This window comes from Delphinus delphis, chromosome 2, assembly GCF_949987515.2.
Source record: "Delphinus delphis chromosome 2, mDelDel1.2, whole genome shotgun sequence".
NCBI classification, from domain to species: Eukaryota; Metazoa; Chordata; class Mammalia; order Artiodactyla; family Delphinidae; genus Delphinus; species Delphinus delphis.
The window spans coordinates 50,062,973-50,085,567 of record NC_082684.1 but is presented as its reverse complement, the minus strand read 5'-3'; the positions used below and the strand labels follow the sequence as shown (position 1 = coordinate 50,085,567).

The following is a 22,595-nucleotide window of genomic DNA, read 5'->3' as shown; positions in this document are numbered from 1 at the left end:
AGCCTGTAGGGCGCGGTCAGCTAACTGCCACGCAGCAGGAAGCTGAAGTAAGCTGAATCATCCTTCCTGTGGCCACTGCGCTTGCGCTAAGTATACTAATGAGGTTTTAAAGTAGCGACCTATCCGATGCTGGCTCACAAGTCGCACCATCGGCAAAAGCCAATCACAGAGCGACACATGTTCTTAATCCCTATATAAGCAGACTGCTATAGGATTGCGGTGTCTTCCTTCCATCTTTTCTTTAACCAAGCTGTGCTCCAATAAAGTGTGATACGAGAAGAATCTTGCGTGTGGCGACTCGTCATTCTGCTGGTCGGAGGCGGCTCGCCGCAATAGCCAAAAAATATGCCATATGAAAAACACTTACAAAATTAACTATCCCAATCGTACTCTTCCTGTTAAAAAAAATCATGATTTTACTGTTGCAAATAAAATTTTTCATAAAACTAGCCAGTGTTACTATTATTTAATTACAAAAGAAGAGAGAAACTAGGCTCCCTCTTTGAAATCAGGCTTTTTTGGTTGATGCTTCCATCACCAGGCCATACAAATATTTAACTACTAACAAAGCTAATAAGTAAATATTATACGTATACTGCTTAAGAAAAAGTGAGGAACAGAAAAATTCACCTCATTCAAGATTTAAGATTTGACATTTCATCTAAAACAGCAAAAATGAACTTATAAAACTATTCCCAGTTTGTAATTTCTTAAAAATAACCTGGCTGTACCATAAAACTATTAAGTAAGTTTACCAAGATAACACAGTATAAAGTCAACATACAAAAATCAATTTAATATCTCTATACTAACAACAATTAAAAATAAGTTATACCACTTAGCTCCCAAAAATTAAATATTTACACATCAATCTAACAAAAAAAATTGTGAGATCTGTATGCTGACAACTACAAAACAATGACGAAAGAAATGAAATGGGTGTGGTCAAGATGATGGAATAAGAAGACCCTGAGCTTGCTTCTTCCCTTGGGCGCACCAAAATTACAACTATTTACAGAGGAACTATTGATGAGAAAGACTAGAAACCAGCAGAAAAGATCTTCTACAACTAAAAATACAAAGAAGGAACCACAACAAGACTTACAGGAAAGGTGGAAACAGTATGGTCAAGAACCTTACCCCCACGTGGGCGACCCACAAACAGGAGGATAATTACAACTGTAGAGATTCTCCCCAAGAAGCAAGGGGGCCCAGGTCCCACACTGGGCTCCCCAACCCAGGGGTCCTACACCAGGAAGGACCTTGTCCAGGAAGACAAGCCCCCAGAACCTTTGTCTTTGTAGGCCAGCAGGGCTCACTTTCAGGAGAGCTGGAGGGCTGTGAGAAATAAAGACTCCACTCTTAAAGGGCACACACAAAACCTCACACACTCCGGGACCCAGGGCAGAAGCAATAATTTTAAAGAAGCTTGGGTCAGACCCACCTGCTAATCTTAGAGAGCCTCCCAGAGAGGCAGGAGGAAACTGGAGCTGACCCTGGGGACACAGACACTTGTGGCAGACATTTTGGGAGCTTCTTCTACCACCACAAAGACACTGGGTGCTGGCAAGCACTGTTTTGGAATTCTCCCTCTAACTTATTAGCACCAGAACCTGGTCTTGCCCACCAGCCTATGGGCACCAGTATTGGGACACAACAGGTCAAGCCAAGCAATTAGCCCAGCTGGGACACAGCCCCACTCACCAGCAGGCCATCTGCCTTAAAACCCCCTGTGACCGCAGCCACTCCAGGATATGCCCCTGTTCACCAGACGGCCTAGTACCAAGACCCACACACCAGGGCACCAGCACTAGTCCAATCCCCAGGACCCCGCAGCCAGATAACTCAGAACCTGGCTCCAACCACGAGTGGGCAGGCACTGGCTTCAGAACCCCCTGGGACCTGAACCTGCCCACCAGCAAGCTGACAAACAACTCTAGGACCCCCAGGGCCCTGTAGTCAGAGACCCCAGGACCTAGCTCCGCTCACCAGTGAGTTGGCACTAGTCCCAGAACCTGGTTTCACCAACTGGTAGGTGGGCACCAGCCCCTGGATCCCCTGAGCCCCGGCCCCATCTGCCAGCAGGCAGACATCAGCCCTAGGACCACCACAGCCCTGCAGCCTGGCTTGTCAGGACCCAACCCACCCACCAGCAGGATGGCACCAGCCCCAGGACCCCCTGGGCCCTGGCACCATCCACCAGCAGGCCAAAACCAGATCTGGGACACCTTAAGCCAATTTAGGCAGCCAACCTGGGATCTGGTCCCACCAACCAGTGGTCCAACACAAGCTCCAGGACTGCCAGGACCATGCCGACAGCTGTGTAAGGAACCAGCCCCACCCACCTGCAGGCCAACACCAGCTCCAGGACCCCACAGGGCCCTATATCCAGGGACCCTGGGACATGGCTCTGCCCAACAGAAAACCAAGTATAAAGCTATTAGGAAGGTTGAAAGACAAAAGTAATAAAATCATCTATATCCACAATAAGAAGTTAAGGGATACACAAACCAAAAAGAAGTAAAACATGACAAAACCGGTAAATATCGGGGGGAGGGGTAAAAATGCAGGGTTGTTAAAATGCATTTGAACTTAAGAGATCACCAACTTAACCACATATATACACACACACATATAGATGGCTATATATAAACCTCATGGTAACCACAAACCAAAAATCTATAATAAATACACAAAAAAGAAAAAGAACCCAAATATAACACTAAAAATAGTCATCAAATGACATAAGAAGAGAACAAAAGGAACTACAAACAACCCCCCAAACAATTAAGAAATGTCAATAAGTACATATCTATAAATGTAAATGGACTAAACACTCCAACCAAAAGACATAGAGGGGTTTGATCGCAGGACTTCCACAGGACTGGGGGAAACAGAAGCTCTACTCTTGGAGAGTACACAAAAAGTCTCGTGCTCACCAGGACCCAGGGGAAAAAAGCAGTGACCCCATATGAGACAGGGCCAGACCTACCTGCCTAGTACTGGAGGATCTCCTGCGGAGGTGGCGGGTGGCTGTGGCTCATGGCAGGGACAAAGACACTGGCAGCAGCAGATCCGGGGAGTATGCATTGGTGTGAGCCCTCCTGGAGGTTGCCATTAGCCCTACCCTACAGCCTGTAGGCTCCAGTGCTGGGGTTACCTCAGGCCAAACATCCAACAGGGCAGGAACACAGCCCCACCCATTAGCAGACAAGTGGCTGAAAAGTCTCCCTGAGCACACACAGCCCTTCCCACCAGAGGGATAAGACCCAGCTCCACCCACCACTGGGCAGGAACCAGCCCCTCCCACCAGGAAGCCTGCACAAGCCTCTTAGACAGCCTCATCCATGAGAGGGCAGACAGCAGAAGCAAGAACTACCATCCTGCAGCCTGTGGAAAGGAAACAGCAATCACAGGAAGTTAGACAAAAGGAGATGGCAGAGGATTAGGTCCCAGATGATGGAACAAGATGAAACCTGCAGAACAACTAAGTGAAATGGTGATAGCCAACCTACGGGAAAAAGAATTCAGAATGATAGTGAAGGTGATCCAAGATCTTGGAAAAAGAATGGAGGCAAGGATTGAGAAGATGTAGGAAATGTTTACTAAAGACCTAGAAAAACTGAAGAACAGACAGACATGAACAATATATAACTGAAACGAAAAAAAAACACTAGAAGGAACCAATAGAAGAATAACTGAGGCAGAAGAATGGATAAGTGACCTGGAAGACAGAATGGTGGAAATCACTGCCACAGAACAGAATAAAGAAAACAAAAATGAAAAGAAGACAGTCTAAGAGACCTCTGAGACAACATTAAATACACCAACTTTCACATTATAGGGGTCCTAGAAGGAGAAGAGAAGAGAAAGGACCTGAGAAAATATTTGAAGAGATAATAGATGAAAACTTCCCTAACACGGGAAAGGAAACAGTCACCGAAGTCCAGGAAGTACAGAGAGTCCCAGGCAGTAAAAACCCAAGAAGGAACACACGGAGTCACACAGTAATCAAACTGACAAAAATTAAAGAGAAAAAATATTAAAACAAGAGAAAAGTGACAAAAAAAACATACAAGGGAACTCCAATAATGTTATCAGCTGATTCCTCAGCAGAAACTTTGCAGGCCAAAATGAAGTGGCATGATATACTAAAAGTGATGAAAGAGAAGAAACTACAACCAAGAATACTCTACCCAGGAAGGCTCTCATTCAAATTTGATGGAGAAATGAAAAGCTTTACAGACAAACAAAAGCTAAGAGAGTTCAGCACCACCAGACCAGCTTTGCAACAAATGCTAAAAGAACTTCTCTAAGCAGAAAAGACCACAACTAGAAACAAGAAAATTATGAATGGAAAAGCTCACGGGTAAAGGCAAACATACAGTAAAGCTAGAAAATCATTCACATACAAGTATATCAAAACCAGCAATTGTGAGAAAAGGAGAACACAAATGCAGGGTATTAGAAATGCATTTGACATTAAAAGACCAGCAACTTAAAACAATCTTGTTTATATATAGACTGCTATATCAAACCTCATAGTAACCACAAACCGAAAATCTACAATAGATACACACACAAAAAAGAAAAAGGAATCCAAACACAACACTAAAGTTAGTCATCAAATCACAAGAGAAGAGAACAAAAGAGGAAGGGAAGGAAGTTTATAGCAATACAAGACTACCTCAAGAAACAAGAAAAATCTCACATAAACAATCTAACCTTATGCCTAAAGGAACTAGAAAAAAAGAACAAAACCCAAAGTTACTAACAGGAAAGAAATCATAAAGGACAGAGAAGAAATAAATGAAATAGAGACTAAAAAGGCAATAGGAAACGGGCTTCCCTGGTGGCGCAGTGGTTGAGAGGCCACCTGCCGATGCAGAGGACACGGGTTCCTACCCCGGTCCAGGAGGATCCCACATGCCACGGAGCAGCTGGGCCCGTGAGCCATGGCTGCTGAGACTGTGTGTCCAGAGCCTGCGCTCCGCAACGGGAGAGGCCACAGCAGTGAGAGGCCCACGTATCGCAAAAAAAAAGCAATAGGAAAGATCAATGAAACTAAGAGCTGGTTCTTTGAAAAGGTAAGAAAAATTGATAAATCTTTAGCCAGATTCATCAAGAGAAAAAGAGAGAGGGCTAACGTCAATAAAATCAGGAAAAAAAGGGAAAAGTTACATCAAATATCATAGAAATACAAAGGATCATAGATTAATATGGATAATTACACATCAATAAAATGGACAGCCTAGAAGAAATGTACAAATTCCTAGAAATGCACGATTTCCCAAGATGGAACCAGGAAGAAATATTCAATAGAAGATACAAACAGACCAATTACTAGTAATGAAACTGAATCACTGATAAAAAATACTCCCAAAAAACAAAAGACCAGGACCAGACAGTTGCACAAGAGAACTCTACCAAACATTTACAGAAGAGTTAACACCTATCCTTCTCAAACTATTCCAAAAATTGAACAGGAAGGAATGATCATGAAATCATTCTACAATACCAGCATCACCCTGATACCAAAACCAAAGACACCACAAAAAAATTACAAGCCAATATCACTAATAAACATAGATGCAAAAATGCTCAACAAAATATAAAAATCAAATTCAACAATACATTAAAAGGCTCATACATCATGACCAGGTGAGATTTATCCCAGGGATGCAAGAATGGTTCAATATCTGCAAATTAATCAACGTGACACACCACGTTAACAAGTTGAAGAATATAAACTATATCATCATCTCAACAGATGCAGAAAGAACTATTGACAAAATTCCACAACAATTTATGATAAAAACTCAGCAAAGTGGGTATAGAGAGAACATGTCTCAACACAATAAAAGCCACTTATGACAAACCCATGGCCAACATAATACTCAACAGTGAAGAGCTAAAAGCCCTTCCACTAAATTCAGGAACAAGACAAGGATGCCCACTCTCCCTGCTTCTACTTAATACAATATTGGAAGCCCTAGCCACAGCAATCAGACAAGAAAAAGAAATAAAAGGTATCCAAATTGAAGGGTAAAGGTAAAACTGTCACTATTCACAGATAGGATATTCTATATAGAGAACCCTAAAATCTCTGCACAGAAACTATTAGAACAAATAAACGATCTCAGCAAGGCAGCAGGATACAAGATTAATATACAGAAATCTGTTGCGTTTCTATACACTAATAATGAAATATCAGAAAGAGAAAGTAAAGATAAAAACAATTCCATTTAAAACCTCACCCCAAAAAAACAAACACAAAAACAAAAAAACCTAGGAATAAACTTAACCAAGGAGGTTAAAGACCTATATGCTGAAAACTACAAAACACTGATAAAGGAAACTGAAGAGGATTTGAAGAAATGGAAAGATATTCCATGCTCTTAAACTGGAAGAATATTGTTAAAATGGCCATACTACCAAAGCAGTCTGTAGATTTAATGCAATCCCTATCAAAACACCCATGACATTTTTCACAGAATGAGAACAAATAATTTTAAAATTTATATGGAACCACAAAAGACCCAGAGTTGCCAAAGCAATATTGAGAAAAAGAACAAAGCTGGAGGTATCAGTCTCCCAGCCTTCAGACTATACTTCAAACCTACAGTAATCAAAACAGCATGGTACTGGTGCAAAAAGACACACATAGATCAACGGAATGGAATAGAAAGCCCAGAAATAAACTTACTCACCTACAGTCAATTATTCTATGACAAAGGAGGTAAGGATATACAATGGAGAAAAGACAGTCTCTTTCAACAAGCAGCACTGGGAAAGCTGGACAACTACATGTAAAACAATGAAATTAAAACATTCCTTCACACCATATAGAAAAATAAACTCAAAATGGTTTAAAGACCTAAATTTAAGACATAACACCATAAAACTCCTAGAAGATGACATAGGCAAAACATTCTTTGACATAAATCGTAGCAGTATTTTCTTAGATCAGTCCCCAAGGCAAAAAAAAAAAACAAAAACAAATAAATGGGACCGAATCAAACTTACAAGCTTTTGCACAGCAAAGGAAACCATAAACAAAATGAAAAGACAACCCAATGGAATGGGAGGAAATATTTGCAAACAATGCAACCAACAAGGGGTTAATATCCAAAATATACAAACAGCTTACATAAGTCAATGTTAAAAAAACAAATAACCCAATCAAAAAGTGAGCAGAAGACCTAAGTAGACATTTCTCCAAAGAAGACATACAGATGGCACATGAAAAGATGCTCAATGTTGCTAATTATTAGAGAAATGCAAATCAAAACTACAATGAGGCATCACCTCACACTGATCAGAATGGCCATCATTAAAGAGTCCACAAGTAATAAATGCCAGAGAGGGTGTGGAGAAGAGGGAACCCTCCTACACTGTTGGTAAGCATGTAAATTGGTGCAGCCACTATGGAAAACAGTATGAAGATTCCTTAAAAAACTAAAAATAAAGTTGCATATGATCCAGCAATTCCACTCCTGGGCATATATCTGGAAAAGAGGAAAACTCTAACTCGAAAAGATACATGCACTCCAATGTTCATAGCAGCACTATTTACAATAGTTGACATGGAATCAACTCAAGTGCCCATCAACAGATTGGCTTAAGAAGATATGGTGTATATATGTGTGTGTATACATATATATATGTATACACACACATATATACACACACACATACACACACAATGGAATATTACTCAGCTCTAAAAAAGAATGAAATATTGCCATTTGCAGCAACATATGGATAGAGAATATTATGCTTAGTGAAATAAGTCAAAGACAAATACTATATGATATCATTTATTTGTAGAATCTAAAAAATAATACAATGAGTCTATACACAAAACAGAAACAGACTCACAGACATAGAAAACAAACTTACGGTTACCAAAAGGGGAAGGGAGGGACAAATCAAGAGTATGGGATTAACGGTTACAAATTATTACATATAAAATAGATAAGCAACAAGGATTTACTGTATAGCACAGGGAATTATACCCAGTATCTTATAATAACCTATAGTGGAATACAATCTGCAAAAAATGAATTACTATGCTGTACACCTGAAACTAACACAATACTGTAAACCAACTAGACTTCAAAAAAACATTAGAGAGGTATAATCCCTAAATCTAATATACATACAAAAACTGCCAAAAGCAGCTGGGCTAGAAGAACAGTAAAGAAAGAAGTGGAAATAAGAACACAGCACTGCGCAAAACCAAGTAGCCCAAAACACTACCCTGGTAATTCTTCCTTTTCCCTACACAACCCCTTACACCCCTCGCAACCACAGGAGCCAATTTCAAATAACTGGCAGAGAAAAACCCTAATTATTCAATAATGTATAATTAGGACAGCACAACATCAATTCTATAAAAAAAATTAAAGGGGCAAAAAGGTACAAAGTTGATTAAAAAAGAACATTCAAAAAAATGTTGCCCCATGGACTTCCCTGCTGGCGCAATGGTTAAGAATCCGCCTGCTGATGCAGGGGACACGGGTTCGTGCCCCAGTCCGGGAAGATCCCACATGCTGCGGAGCGGCTGGGCCTGTGAGCCATGGCCGCTGAGCCTGCGCGTCCGGAGCCTGTGCTCCGCAACGGGAGAGGCCACAACAGTGAGAGGCCCGCGTACCGCAGAAAAAAAAAAAAAAAAGAAAAAAGACAAGACTAAGAAATTGTCATACACCAAAGAACACTAAGGAAATATGACAACTAAATGTAATGTGGCACTCTGCACTGGATCCTGTAACAGAAAATGAGTATTAAGGAAAAAGCTGGTGAAATCCAAATAAAGCTTGGTATTTAATTTTTTTTAAATCCTCGAGTTCATAAAGACACTAAAAAAATAAACCTCATTGGTTACCTCTGGAGGTGGTTAGGGTATCAACTGACTATTCTGAAAAATAGTAAGTAAAGGAAAAGATCTACCATTTATCCTGTCTTATATGAATAGCAATACTGGATCTAGCCAATAATGATTAATGGCTTCCAAATCAATAGGTGAAAAGCTGATGGACAACATCATGATGATGAATTGGTATGACTTCTGATCCCATAACCAAATTTAATATCACAAAAAGAGAAATCAGTCATTATGTGTGTCTGGAACTGATGCAATAGAATGTACACAACGCCACCTATGAAGTACTCTGGCAGAACGGAAAATGCAAGAAAGAAAACAAAATCACTCTTGCTCAGTACCTTTTGGGAAGAAAGGCATACATTTCTAAAACATATGGTGACTATAAAACAAAACAAAGCTAACAAGTCTTTTGGTGAAACTGACTTTGGCTTCTGTCACCTGCAACTGAACGTTTATTTAGTAAGTGTAGCTTAAGCAACTTCAGTACTTAAAGAGAAAATATTTAAAGACAAAAGAAATAAGCCAGTGTACTAAAGACAAACACATAGCAAATAACTAAAATCATGCTGTTCAAGCATGCAGTGGCTTTATACTTTCTCATACTTCCATCACTAAAAATGTTGTAGTACTAGCCACAACCAAGGATAGCAATTTTTTAAAAGAATTATAATCAATTCAATGTATTGAGTTATTGATAAGACCCATAACATTCGGGCCCAACAGAGGTCCCCCTGGAAACACACAGATTTCTAAATGTAGCGTTAAAAACAAAAAACTATTATAGTAATTTAAAACTGTACAGGCTTAGAGAGTTTGTGACAATTTCATTCATCTGCTTAGCAAATCCAAATTTCCATATACTGAACTTGCCTAAATCTAGAAACACATGTACTGTTACATGTAAACAATAGTAGGTACCAAACACCAGATTTTAAACCATGATAAACTTGAAATTCACGTTTAGAGGAAACACAAAGACCTCTCTGGAAAACCTCTGTGTCCAGGAACTAAACCTTGCAAGTTATTGATAAGGGAGCCATGAAGTCCACAAAGTCCCAAATAGGCTCATCAGCTTTACCAATGCCATGTGAAACCATGATTCCTAACCTTTTTAGTTAGTTTCAACGACAGTTTATTTAGTTTCAATGACAAACCACCCCCCCCCCCACTTTCTGAAGCTGCCATGTGCACTAAATTTTTTTCAAACTATTATTTGGATAATTCTATAAAACTAGTGAGAGATGAATGTACTGTACAAAAAGACTGGAAACCACCAATCTAAAACATAAAATATTATCAGTAATAAAATAAGTCTAGCAGACTTAAAAAAAAAAAAGCTATATCAAGCTCTAACACACCAGACCTCCACTCTTAAGTTCAGTTAGAAAGCTGAAACTTCAATAACCAAACATGCCAAATCTGGAAAAAGCATACAAGAGCATATGATACCTTACAAAAAACATGAGCACTAACAATTATGAATGTCTACTCTGTCCCTGGCCCTTTCCATATGTACTATTTCATACTCAATCAGCGCTATGAGGTAGTGGTATCATTACCAATTTACAGATGAGGAAACAAAGGTTCAAGTAAGTTATTTTACCAAAGGCCACACAGATGATATAAGGTCAAATGACAAATTTATTACCAACCACGTAATCTTACCCCAAAAGATCAACTGTAATTCTTCAAAGAAATTATGACTGCCACTAATAAAAGAAAATGCAATCTATAATTCTGAACTTGTTTCTGAGCTACAAGGGAAAAAATAGTTTTCCATAATTTCAATTATTAGTCCCAGAAAAGAATGAGTGGCATTCATAATCTTCAAAATAACTTCCATTTGCAGGAATTAATGGCACAAGCACCTTCCACTTACATAAAATAAACTAGAACATTAATAAGCTACATACATGATTTCCCAAAGACACAGATAAAGTATTACTTTGTCTCTCCACCAAGCTTTCACTAGATATGCCTCCAAAGAACTTACTGTCATACAAAAGTGGCAGATACCTACAAGATCTGTCCTTAGAGACAAGCTCAAAAATTCTAGTTTCCTAATGTTGAAGTGGCTACAGAGAATAAAATAGAATATGGAACTCTAATGAAGGTTACAACCTCCAGGGTAATACTAAACATTACAGCCCATGTTATAATCAAGATGCTGATAAAAAGATATAAGGATTAAACTAAACCAACTGCTTTTTTTCCTCCTCTCCAAAATAACTACAAATAAAGTTGTGCTCCTAAGGATTATTAACATTTCCTCAAAAGAAGATTCTGGTTAACTAATACTTATGCATTTCCTGGAGCAAACACAACTCCAGTAATTTTTTTTTTTTTTTTGGTAAGGCCTGGAACTTTTTAATTTGATCTTTATTACTTGATTTCTTTAGCTGTCTTTAAAAATAAAAGTTAAAAGTTTGTTACTTACAATTGCATAGAACTAAATTATTTAGGAGCAGAACAAAGGAATTCAATCTGCCTTTAGTATTCCAACTAAAGACTTCCTGTTAACAGCAGAATTCCTTCCTCTGGCACATACAGTAACCGCCTGTAGGCCAAAATGTTAAAGGTCAAATTTCACAGCTAAATGTAGAACGTGCTAGGCCGTAAAACCCGTTAAGATATTATACAATTTGTTTTTTGTACTTCTGCTAAATACAGTAAGATGAAATTAACCCCTGAGATAAGGCGTTTCCTAAAAGTCTAAGTAATAACTAATTGGCAGGAATTACTACCGTCAAGTCATTACAAAACTATTTTCTTTCATACCTTTTTTATGATTACATTAGTAACAAATCGAAATTTAAACCTTGTGAAAATAAATCTGTCTACAGCACATCCTTACTCTCCCACAAACTTACTTTCTCCTTTCCATTCATTCAAATTCCCTGAACTCTCTCCAGCATAAATCTGGAAAATATAAGAAGTTTCAAGTCTTTTCAAGATGAATTCAAGAAACTTCCAGCTATTGTCTCATATTCAGATTGTTTTTCTTCTGGAAAAGACAGCTGTTAGGCTTTTCTGTTTGGTTAATAATTGGTTGTTAATCCTTCCCTGCCACTTAGGAGATCCCTGCAAAGAAGTTCCGTTTTTTTCTGAAAGGTAAAACATTAATCTTATTGCCCTGATATAAATTAATGTTAAGTGAAATTTCTCAAGCATGTATCACTGTCGTAATAAGTGCAAATCTTTTTTTAAATGACATTCTTTAATTTGAAAAAGTATCCAATTAACTTGTATTTTATTTATTTCTAAAATATGACTGGGGAAAGCTGTTTTAAAGTCTGTCATTAAAATTACAAAAACTATATCAAATTGCATAAAAAGGGTTCTAAGAGAGGATCCGTAGAAATTTAGTTTTTACAGTATTTCCTCAAAGATATTTTGCGAATCAGAATTTTAAAATAAGATTTTTAACCTGGTATCATTAATTCTTCATACTTCAGGCATAAAAGTGTCATGAGCTATCAGTGATGGTTGCAACATAAATATACATGGGAAACGTAAGTACGAAGAACAGCAATCTGTATTAATGAAAAAGATTGTTATAAGCTATTATTCCCGCTACCCCTTGGCTATCAAAAATGTCTTAAGACTCCAGACTTGAAATCTGTGGATCCATTCACTTATTCAACCATTTATTTTTAGAGCACCTCTTATACAATCAGGTGCTTTGCTAATCCTATCTGACTCTTCTCTTTCCCTCATCCCTCAATACCCATTATTGGCCAAGGCCCATCAATGCAGATGCGTCTCACTTCGCCCCTTTCCAAATGTCCCCAGCCTAGGTCAAATCCTCATTAACATTTAAAATATTAACCATAAGACATGCACCAAATGGAAATCTATGGAGCTTTGAAACTACATATAAATAGTGTTTAACATTCAGAAACTCATTAAAGTAAAAAAGCAAGGATATGAAACTGTACAGAGTATAATCACGACAATGTTAAAAAGAAATGTCATGGAAAAAGATGAAGGAAATAAGTAAATACAAAGAATCTCTGGCATAATGAGTGCTTTACCTTTACTTTTCTGCATTTTGCAAATTTCCTATAATAAGCAGGTATTACTCTAAAAAATATATAAAAATGAACTTTATTTTTAAAACATACTATTTTGATTGGATAACAAATCACTTCTGAGGTTTAAAACTACACGATAGGGCTTCCCTGGTGGCGCAGTGGTTGCGAGTCTGCCTGCCGATGCAGGGGACACGGGTTCGTGCCCCGGTCCGGGAAGATCCCACATGCCGCGAAGTGGCTGGGCCCGTGAGCCGTGGCCGCTAAGCCTGCGCGTCCGGAGCCTGTGCTCCGCAATGGGAGAGGCCACAGCAATGAGAGGCCCGTGTACCGCAACAACAACAACAAAAAAAACGACACGATATCAGAACTAGCCAAAAGAAACACTGAAGTATGCAACTGTCTAATCCTTTAACCTAGAATTTAAAAACAAAAAAGGCTCTCACCTATTTTCATTACAGTATTTCTATATGCCTAGAAAACCTCTCCTCTTCAATATCCTAGTGAGACTTGAATGTCAGCTTTCACAAAATAAGCTGCTCTTGCCAACTGTGCCATACTATTTTCAAAACTTCAGTGATTTACTTTCTCCCCAAACCATAATTAAGTCTCATTTTTCCTCCAAAAGCATCATAGATTTGCACTACCACTGGTACCTGAGGTTCTCTTTTCTCTAGCAACCTATCCTGAGTACAGCTAGTAAACTAATCTTGAACACTGCTTTCATAAAATGAAAATCTTGTCCTTTTGAAATCTGCAATGGCTTCTGCTTGACTCGAGTTTAAATCCTACAGCCTGTTGTTGCATCACTAATCTCCACTCCATCTTACAACTTATTTCTTCAAATTAGACAGAATTACACAGTTACTTGGATTTACATGTCTGTTGTTTTCACTGATTATTTCACCTAAAATGTCCTTCCTATATCCCGTGTCAATCTACAGTCCAAGCGCAAATAAAAATAGTTCAGGTCCCACCTCTTCCATGGACCATTCTCTAAGTATTCTAGCCTACCCTGATCTCTCTCTCTTCTGGCTCCCTATCGCACTCAATCAGTACCACATAGTATAACAACTGTCTATCATCATTTTTCATATATTGGTTTTGTTGTCCCAAATAAGGTACCAGAAGTCAGATACCAAAAGGGAAAATGATAGACACATAAATGATTAATACTAAGTGAATGAAATGTTTTCTACACTCAAAACGCTCATACACCAAACTGTTTTTAAGTCACTTTATTTGAAGTTTCATGGGCTAAAAAAGTAAATGTCTCATGTATTTTTTATTTTTATCCTGCCAAAATTTAAAGCCTACAACTTACTAGGAAAAAGAACAATCAGATTAAAAAGTTTAATTTTCAGCTTGCTTCAGTTTACCTAGTGTAATCTAGTACTTTAGGAATAAAGTAAAACTGTGCATTTCTCCTATCTCTTCTGCTCCCTGTCAGGAAAATTATCCCAAAGTCAGGAAATATAGAGAGCAGATTTTTGAAAATTATATGGCAAATATTTTTGCTCATTGCAAAAAGCACAACAACAAAAAGACACACTTAACACACAATTAATCATTTGACAATAAGTCTTTTTAAACTAGGGAAATAATTCTTTAACTACAAAAACAGTTCTGTTAAAAAAGAAACAGTGCAAGTGTTAGCTAAGTAATGATGCAGTTGCCCGTGGTATCATCTACCATGCACAATTCTTATTTGCCTTTCCTTTCCCAGGTTTAAGTCCAGTTTCTCTGAATCCCTAACCGTCCCATTCTACTAAATCTAAACATAGATTCAATCCAACTACAGACATTAAAATCTCTCTAAGTTTTCAAGGTTCATACTGTTAACAGTCTAGATAGAATTCAGATACGTATCAAGTTTTTACAAAATAATTAGGTGAGTTAATGGACACAAAATTCTTTCCCTCCATGTAGGTTAATAATTATTTGCAAGCAGGCTTAGCAAGACTGGCAAAATGGAGTAGTAGTTCTCTAAGAGTATCTGTTAGCTTCCCAAGAAAATCTAGAAACAGAACATCTTTTTAATGAAGTGTTAATAAACCTAAATACAAACTAATTTTAAGTTACCTGAAGCATGCCTCCCCTGATTCTGTGGCATTCTTTGGAAGAGATCATGGTTGTATTCATAATATCTATAGTCTTCGTGTGCTCGATCTCCAAGTGGGCGCCTCCTCTGACCATCAAAATAATTATCTGAATAATAATATCGGGAACCAGAGTCTCCATTTTCAACAGCAAAATTAACTTCTGTTAAAAATGACTGAGAAGAGCCATATTCCCTAGGGACATCTGCTAGACTCCTGGCAAGGTAAGAAGGTGCAGATAATCTGTTGCTTTCTCTTCTCATTATTTCATGAGGTGTTCTTTGAATTGGAGTTCTAAGGAAACTATGGTTTCTTGAAACTATTCCATCTCCAGAAGCTGCAAAGGCATTAGAGCTTGAATCTGGAAGACAAATATCAGTTCGTCTTGGAATTGTTGGACCATGCCGGATAAATGAAGGCATAAGATCTATAACAGAACAAAGAGTAAAATGACCAGTAAGTAATACACTTTTCAAAAGTTGTTCATTTATATCTATCACCCCAAAATGAAAAATTTCAATGGACTTAAGAAAACACAATTTAAAATTTGGACTTAAGAAAACACAATTTAAAATTTTAGGAAAGTATTTGTGTTTGTTTGTTTATTTATTTATGGCTGCGTTGGGTCTTCATTGCTGCGTGCAGGCTTCCCCTAGTTGCGGCAAGCGGGGGCTACTCTTGGTTGCGGTGTGCGGGCTTCTCATTGCAGTGGCTTCTCATTGCAGAACACGGGCTCTAGGCACATGGGCTTCAGTAGTTGTGGCACGCGGGCTCTAGAGCGCAGGCTCAGTAGTTGTGGCGCACAGGCTTAGTTGCTCTGAGGCACGTGGGATCTTCCCGGACCAGGGCTCGAACCCGCGTCCCCTGCATTGGCAGGCGGATTCTTAACCACTGCGCCACCAGGGAAGTCCCTGGGTATTTAAAAATTGAGGCTGGTTGATGTCTTCCCACTCAAATGATTTATAATTTGTATAAACATGTCATATGTAAGCTCTGCCAGAATCGGACGTATTCTGCATACTACCATACGTGATATGATTAAACGTCAATAAGCTTAACTATGAAATACACATTAATGAAACACTCATGAATAAACATGTAAGCGATCTAACAAATGGATACAGAGTTAACCAGCATAACTTAACATTTCAGTTTGTTTTGCTGATTTTACTTCATTTTCAAAATTCCCCAAGCCCTTCTTCAAGCAAACACGATTTAAAAAATAAAACAGAACATAATGCTATTCCCAAACACGTAAAGGTGAATTCCTCTAAAAAGATTTTAATATTATTAACCTGGCCTTCCTACTCTTGGAATTATGTAGCAGTAGTACAGTAATCAAAACATGGAAAAACTAAAAATTTAACTATGAAAATTAAAAAATAAAAAAGATCTCATTTCTGGGACTACCCTGGTGGTCCAGTGGTTAAGACTCCGCCTTCCAATGCAGAGGGCGCAGGTTCCATCCCTGGTCCGGGAACTAAGATCCCATATGCCACAGAGTGCGGCCAAAAATCTTAAAAAAAAAAAAGAATTTCATTTCGAAGAGACACACAAATGTTGAACCAGTTCAAAAAAACACCAAGTCTAAAACTATGGCTCCTTTAAGAACAATTATAACTCAAAACAGAAGATAAGAGAAGAACAATGGCTTTAAGGATACAGTACTTTTTTTTTTTTTTTTTTAATTTTTGGCTGAGTTGGGTCTTCGTTGCAGTGCACGGGCTTCTCATCTTGGTGGCTTCTCTTGTTGTGGAGCACAAGCTCTAGGCACACAGGCTTCAGTAGCTGGGGCACATGGACTCAGTAGTTGTGGCTCCTGGGCTCTAGAGCACAGGCTCAGTAGTTGTGGCACACGGGCTTAGCTCCTCCACGGCATGTGGGATCTTCCCGGACCAGGGCTCGAACCCATGTCCCTTGCATTGGTAGGCGGATTCTTAACCACTGTGCCACCAGGGAAGCCCAGGATACAGTACTTTTGAACACAGAACTTAAATAGCTCAGGTATTCCTGGTTAGAAAGCAAATACCTTTATAGCAAGAAGAAAACTGGATTTGGAGACTGTTTTATTAGTTCATTAACAGTATCAAAGAGCACTCATATTAATATGCAACAGAAGCTAACTAAGCTAACTAGACAAAAATAAGTATCCAAATAAACAAGGCTCAACATTTGATGAAACTAAAAAAGTACTATATCAAAAGTTATTTGCTTAAAGGTGTGGCAAATGTATTTCATGATTTCAAGTAACGTTCAATAAACTTTATTTGCGCAGCAAACTGCAAGCTATTTTAGCCAAAATCCTAAGAGAATGTGTAACCGAAAATCAAAATATTAAAAAAGGCTTAAAAATCAAGTTTCAGGTTACTGATGTACCCATCTGATCTCTTCTGTTCTGTAAGAAAGCACTGCAAATACAAGGATAAATCTGGAAAGTTGATGATGTGGTTGTAATGGAAAAAACATGCTCTCCACACCTTTCTGTGTGATCTTGGGCAAATATTACTAGGAACCTCTATGAAAAGCTTTCCCAATTACAATATGAGGTAATGCTTAAGTCACAAAGTCACCAGCTTCCAAGAAGGAAACTTACACAAAGGACCCAGCAGTATGAGCACCAAAAAATTAGCTCCTTAGCTCACAAATGTTCTGAACACACAAGCAAGAATTAAAAATTCAAAAGACTCCGCCGGAAAATCAGAGTCAAATACTTAAATTGAAAATTAGAAAAGTGCCAGTGTTCAGCGGGAAGAAAAATGCACTCTATTAAATTTTTTTTAAAAAACAGAAAAAAAAACTTTTTCGTAATATACCCTGAAATATGATAGAATTTGAGTACTTTCTTTTTGGGATCACTAGGGTGCTTTATTTGAAGCAATTCTCACGACGAACACAGCCAAACATGTAATTTTGGCTCCTCCACCCTGAGATCTACTATTGATGAGGCTTTGGGTAGTGGCTACAATAGCGACGGTCAGCTTTCACCTCCTTACTTCGGCATCCAACAGCTGACGGGCTAAGGAATTCTACCCAAGCGTTCGCACGGCTTCCAGCACGGGCGAGTGACACCCTCAATGTTTACAAACACAAGGCAAATCTCGACGTAACGAGAAGAGAAAAACATGTGCCCCAGTGTAATCACTTTAATTCCTATAAAATCAGGGGATCAGCAATTTAAGTGTTTCCTAAAGAACCTCTTTCTTCCCGTAATCAAAACCAACGACACTGCCACAAGGGGACCGGAAAGTCTGTGGTTATTTGGGGGGAGGGGGGCGGAGGTGGACTAATCTAAGTTTCTTATTCTTTATCAGCTTTCAAACAACGAACACCACTCCAGGCATAATAAAATTAAAAAACAAAACAAAAACCAATATTCCACAGAGACCAAAAAGGAATGCGAAGCCGCGGGGAGCGGCGTCCGGCACCCTGCCCGGGTCCCCGCAGCCCATGGCCGCCCCGGCCAGGTGTGGGCGCGGCGCCCGACACTCACTCCGCAGCAGAGGCGACGTCTCCTTCTTCACGTACTTCCCCTGCACCTCGGCCGGCTTGGACACTTCGTTTTTGGTTTTTTTTCGGGACAGCATCCTTGTCCACGAGGCCCCAGGCCACACCAAGCAGCCGCCCTAGGGCTCCGCGCCGGGCGCCGGGCGTCCCCGCCGCCACCTCCGCCGGCGCCGCCGCCTCCTTCCCTCCCGAGCCGCCGCCGCCGCCGCCGCCGTCGCCACCGCCTCTCCGCAGCCCGGGGTCGCCCACAGGGACTGCCGCATGTTCGGGGCGCTAAGCGCGCCGGCCACCACTCAATCTCTTGTCCGCTCCTTCCCGGAAGTCTGCCCGCTCCGCGATGCTGCCCGAGAACTCAGGGAAGAGAGGCCAGGGACGCCCGCGCAGGGCCATGGTCCGAGGCGGGCCGCCTAATAGCCGCTACGACTGCCGCCGCCGCCGCCGCCGCCTACGTCCCGTAAACTTTCCCCGCGGCCGCTGGGAATTCTGGGAAACTCGACGCAGCGCGAGCGCCGCCGCCCCTCCCCCACACCAGCTCTGGGGCGCGGCTCGGACTGCCGGATGGTTGCCGAGCTCCTAGCTAACGGGCTGGCCCCGCTGTCTGCAGGAGGGGTAGCGGCTGCCCTCACTACCCCTCGGCGAGAAGCAGGTCCCGCGGACACGAAGGACGAAACCCTCCCGCGGGAGGCCGTGGCACGCTCCTGCAAAGGAGCCTCTTCTACCCGCAGATTTTTCTCTCAGGACCTCGAGGGAGCCGGTGACGCCCCCAAGATGCGTTCCCGTCCCCGGCCACGAAAGAGGACGTCCCTCTTGGAGTTTTTTGGGCTGGTAAATTCAAGTCCGTGATAGCACAGAACGCCAGTAGAGTTGAAGGAACACCACCACGCTTAGGCTAGTGCCGCACCAAAAAAAAAATCTAGAGCCCTCTTTTTGTTGAAAACATTAGTCTGGCTAATACTAATTAAACAGTATGAATCTGTAGTCTCCCAAGTGCCGGGGAGTGTGCATCTTTCTGATAAAGGATAAAACGGAGGAAGAGGCCAAAATGGAGTTTCTACGATCTTTGATGTAAGATAAATTTGATTATTAGCATAATTTATTTAATCACCACTGTCATTATTATACGAACTAACCACATATTTCCTCTTGGAGATGTCAATGGAAAAAAATCAATAAATAATCTACAATAGGCATAGAAAAGAGTTTTATTTGAGCCAAACTGGGAAGTATAAGCCCAGAAGACAGCTTCTCAGATAACTCTAAGGAAGTGCTGGGGGAAGCATAGTTTTCCCCGTAGGTTTGTGTCTAGTGGGAACAAAGAACATTCAACAAGTCAGGGATGCGTTCCTTCAAGGTTTCCAAAAAATGTATCAGTTTGGAATACAGCGAGTCAGTATGGCCTTAGCACCTGGGAAGGGAGTCTTATCATTGAAGCAGCAATAGCATTGGTGGCCCAGCAAGGGAGGCATTTAATTTTTATTTTTAACATGGACATTCTTTAGTTTTGGTAAGTGAGCTCTTTTCTTTAATAATTAAAGCAGATGTACAATGTGTGTTTGATAGGCCACAGGCTGTTTTAGCTAGCATAAAGTTAACTCGTGTAATCCAGAATGACTTCCTTATACCTCAATATGTGAACATTTCTTTCTTAAATATTCCAGTATTAGATTTTTTGAGAATTTTGAGCACTAAAGGTCAAGACCTGGGATTTTTTAATCAAAAATAGACCCTACTTTCTTCTATATAACCTAGCAGAGGGGCAAAATGTACAGGATAACATTTAGAAAATAAGATGGGATCCACCCCCAAGTGACCAAATTGAGGCTTTGACAATGGAAAGTGCTTTCCCTGAGATAGGAAACATCCTACAAGAGATGTAAACAGTTAACAAAAGGCAAGGAATTTTCTACTTATACAAGGTTAGGAAGCTGTTCAAATTTTGTTTTGCCATGAACAAGCAAATAAGACATTTTGTCTAGTGCCTGTCTCCATCTTTGCATATTGTTATGGTCCCTTGGTACAAATCTCTCACAATTCATTCAATAACCAACAAATATTTATTGATCACCCACTCTGCTAGGAACTGTTCTAGGTGCTTGGGATATAGCAACAGGCAAAGAATCCCTACTCTCATGGGGAAGAGAGACAATAAAGAAGAAAAATAAATAAAATATATTGTGCTACATAGTGATAAGTGCTGAGGTGAAAATTAAACAAGAAAAAGAGAGTTTGTGATTTTAGTGGGACTAGCTCATGAGAAGGAGCCTTTGGAGTTAAGTGACAAAGGAAATTGGCAATGCAGCTATCTGGAGGAAGAATATTCCAGGCAGAAAGAACAGCAAGTGCAAAGTCACTGCAAGTTACCATGTTCCTGGCAGTTTGAAGTAATGTAAGAAGGTCTGTGTAGCTGGAGCAGAGGAGTAGTGGGAAATGAAGTTAGAGAGGTAACAATGGCACCTAGGGCCTTGTAGGTAAGGAATTTCACTTTGAGCAGAGGAGTGACATGATCTAACTTAATGTATTTAAATAGGATGGTTTTGGATGCTGTGTTGAAAATAGACTGAATGGGAGCAAGGGTAAAAGTAGGGAGATCAGTCAAAAGCTATTGCTGGCTTGGACCAGGCTAACAGCAGTGGAGATGATGCAAAGTGGTCAGACTTTGGATATATTTTAACGACAGAGCCAACAGGATTTGCTAACAGATTGAATATGGAGTATGAGAGAGAGAGAAATCAAGGATCACTCCTGTGGGTATGTAAATCTTAACAATAGAACAGAAATATTATGTATAAAATAAATAAGCTACAAGGATATATTGTACAACACAAGGAATACAGCCAATATTTGATAATAACTATTAATGGAGTATAACCTTTAAAAATTGTGAATCACTATGTTGTGTACCTATAACATATAATATTGTATATCAACTGTATCTCAATTTAAAAAAAAAAGAATAGAATAGAATCTCAACAGAATAGCAGATTGTACTGTGAGAGGAACATCAGAAAAGCAGTTACTTGTTCCTGTTGTTCAGATAGGACCAGTACGAAAGTGTTGGTCGTGTGGATGGAGAGGAGTGTTGAAACATAAATGGCGAGACAATGGGGTTTTGTTACAGATAGGGTATGGTGTCAGGAGATGAAGGGAGGGAAGGGGGAGCCAAAGAAGTGCCAGGTTTCTGCCTAGGGCTTACTTCAGAAGGATAAGAGAACAAAAGCATATTAAGACCTCGTTAATATAGCCAACTCTTCACACTTGTGGTTTTCCTAGAGACTGAAATACAGGATGCCTTTCACATTTATGTAAGAAAAAATATAGGATTTTATAGTTAGAAAAGAATCTTAGATCAGCTAGGCTAACCTCACTTTATTAATGTGGAAACCAAGCTAGAAAAATTAAGTGATTTGCTTCAGATTTTATTCCTGGTCATTAGCAAACACATCTCAGGATTGGAGTTTTCTATTCCCATTTTGGACCTTTTCCTGTTACAGCACATGAAGAGTCCCACTAATGCGAGTCCAGTTTCTAACAGTTATTTTGAAAGCCATTCATGTTCCAAACAAAGAACTCCCCTTTTCAATGTTATTTCAGTTCTTTGAATTGAGAGAAAGCCTCAACTAGGTGCTCTTTTTAAGAGCTGTAATTTGCCTTTTTATCAAGGAGGGTGCATTCCAAGATCAACAGTCTGCAGACAGCATCAGCAGTAGCATTATGTGAACTTTGAATTCAAATCCTTAAATCCAGACACTTTGAATTCACATCTGTTTTCTAGAAATTCCTGGATTTCTGGTAGTTTTTATTAAGGAATCTAGATTTTGCAGCTCTAATTTCCAGGCATAGCTTTTGAGAAGGCTAATATTATATTACATAATAGCGATATTTTTTTTCCCCTTGCAGTTGCATTCTCTATGGAGAAAATCTTAGTTTTCTCACATGAAAATTAAGAATTTGAACTAATTGTTTTCCAAAGTGTCTTTCAGGCCTACAGTTTTGTGCCACATAGGCAGAAGGAAATATACAAAAATAAAAACAATTATCCTAGTAGTATAATAGGGATATAGGTGATTTCTTTAA

The 22,595-nt window shown here is 39.6% G+C and overlaps 1 protein-coding gene across 1 annotated transcript in view; it reads right to left on the bottom strand.

Annotated features, from left to right (window-relative positions):
- The window catches only part of SAV1 (salvador family WW domain containing protein 1), a 29,146-nt gene extending 10,175 nt beyond the window's left edge, over nt 1–18,971 (bottom strand). Inside the window, exons 1-2 of the mRNA XM_060004585.1 lie at nt 18,508–18,971; nt 15,001–15,444 (exon numbers count right to left, since the gene is read on the bottom strand). Of these exons, the coding sequence (XP_059860568.1) occupies nt 15,001–15,444; nt 18,508–18,601 (538 nt within the window). The 5' untranslated portion in view covers nt 18,602–18,971. The remainder of the gene's footprint in view (nt 1–15,000; nt 15,445–18,507) is intronic.
- Nucleotides 18,972–22,595: the final 3,624 nt, after the last annotated feature.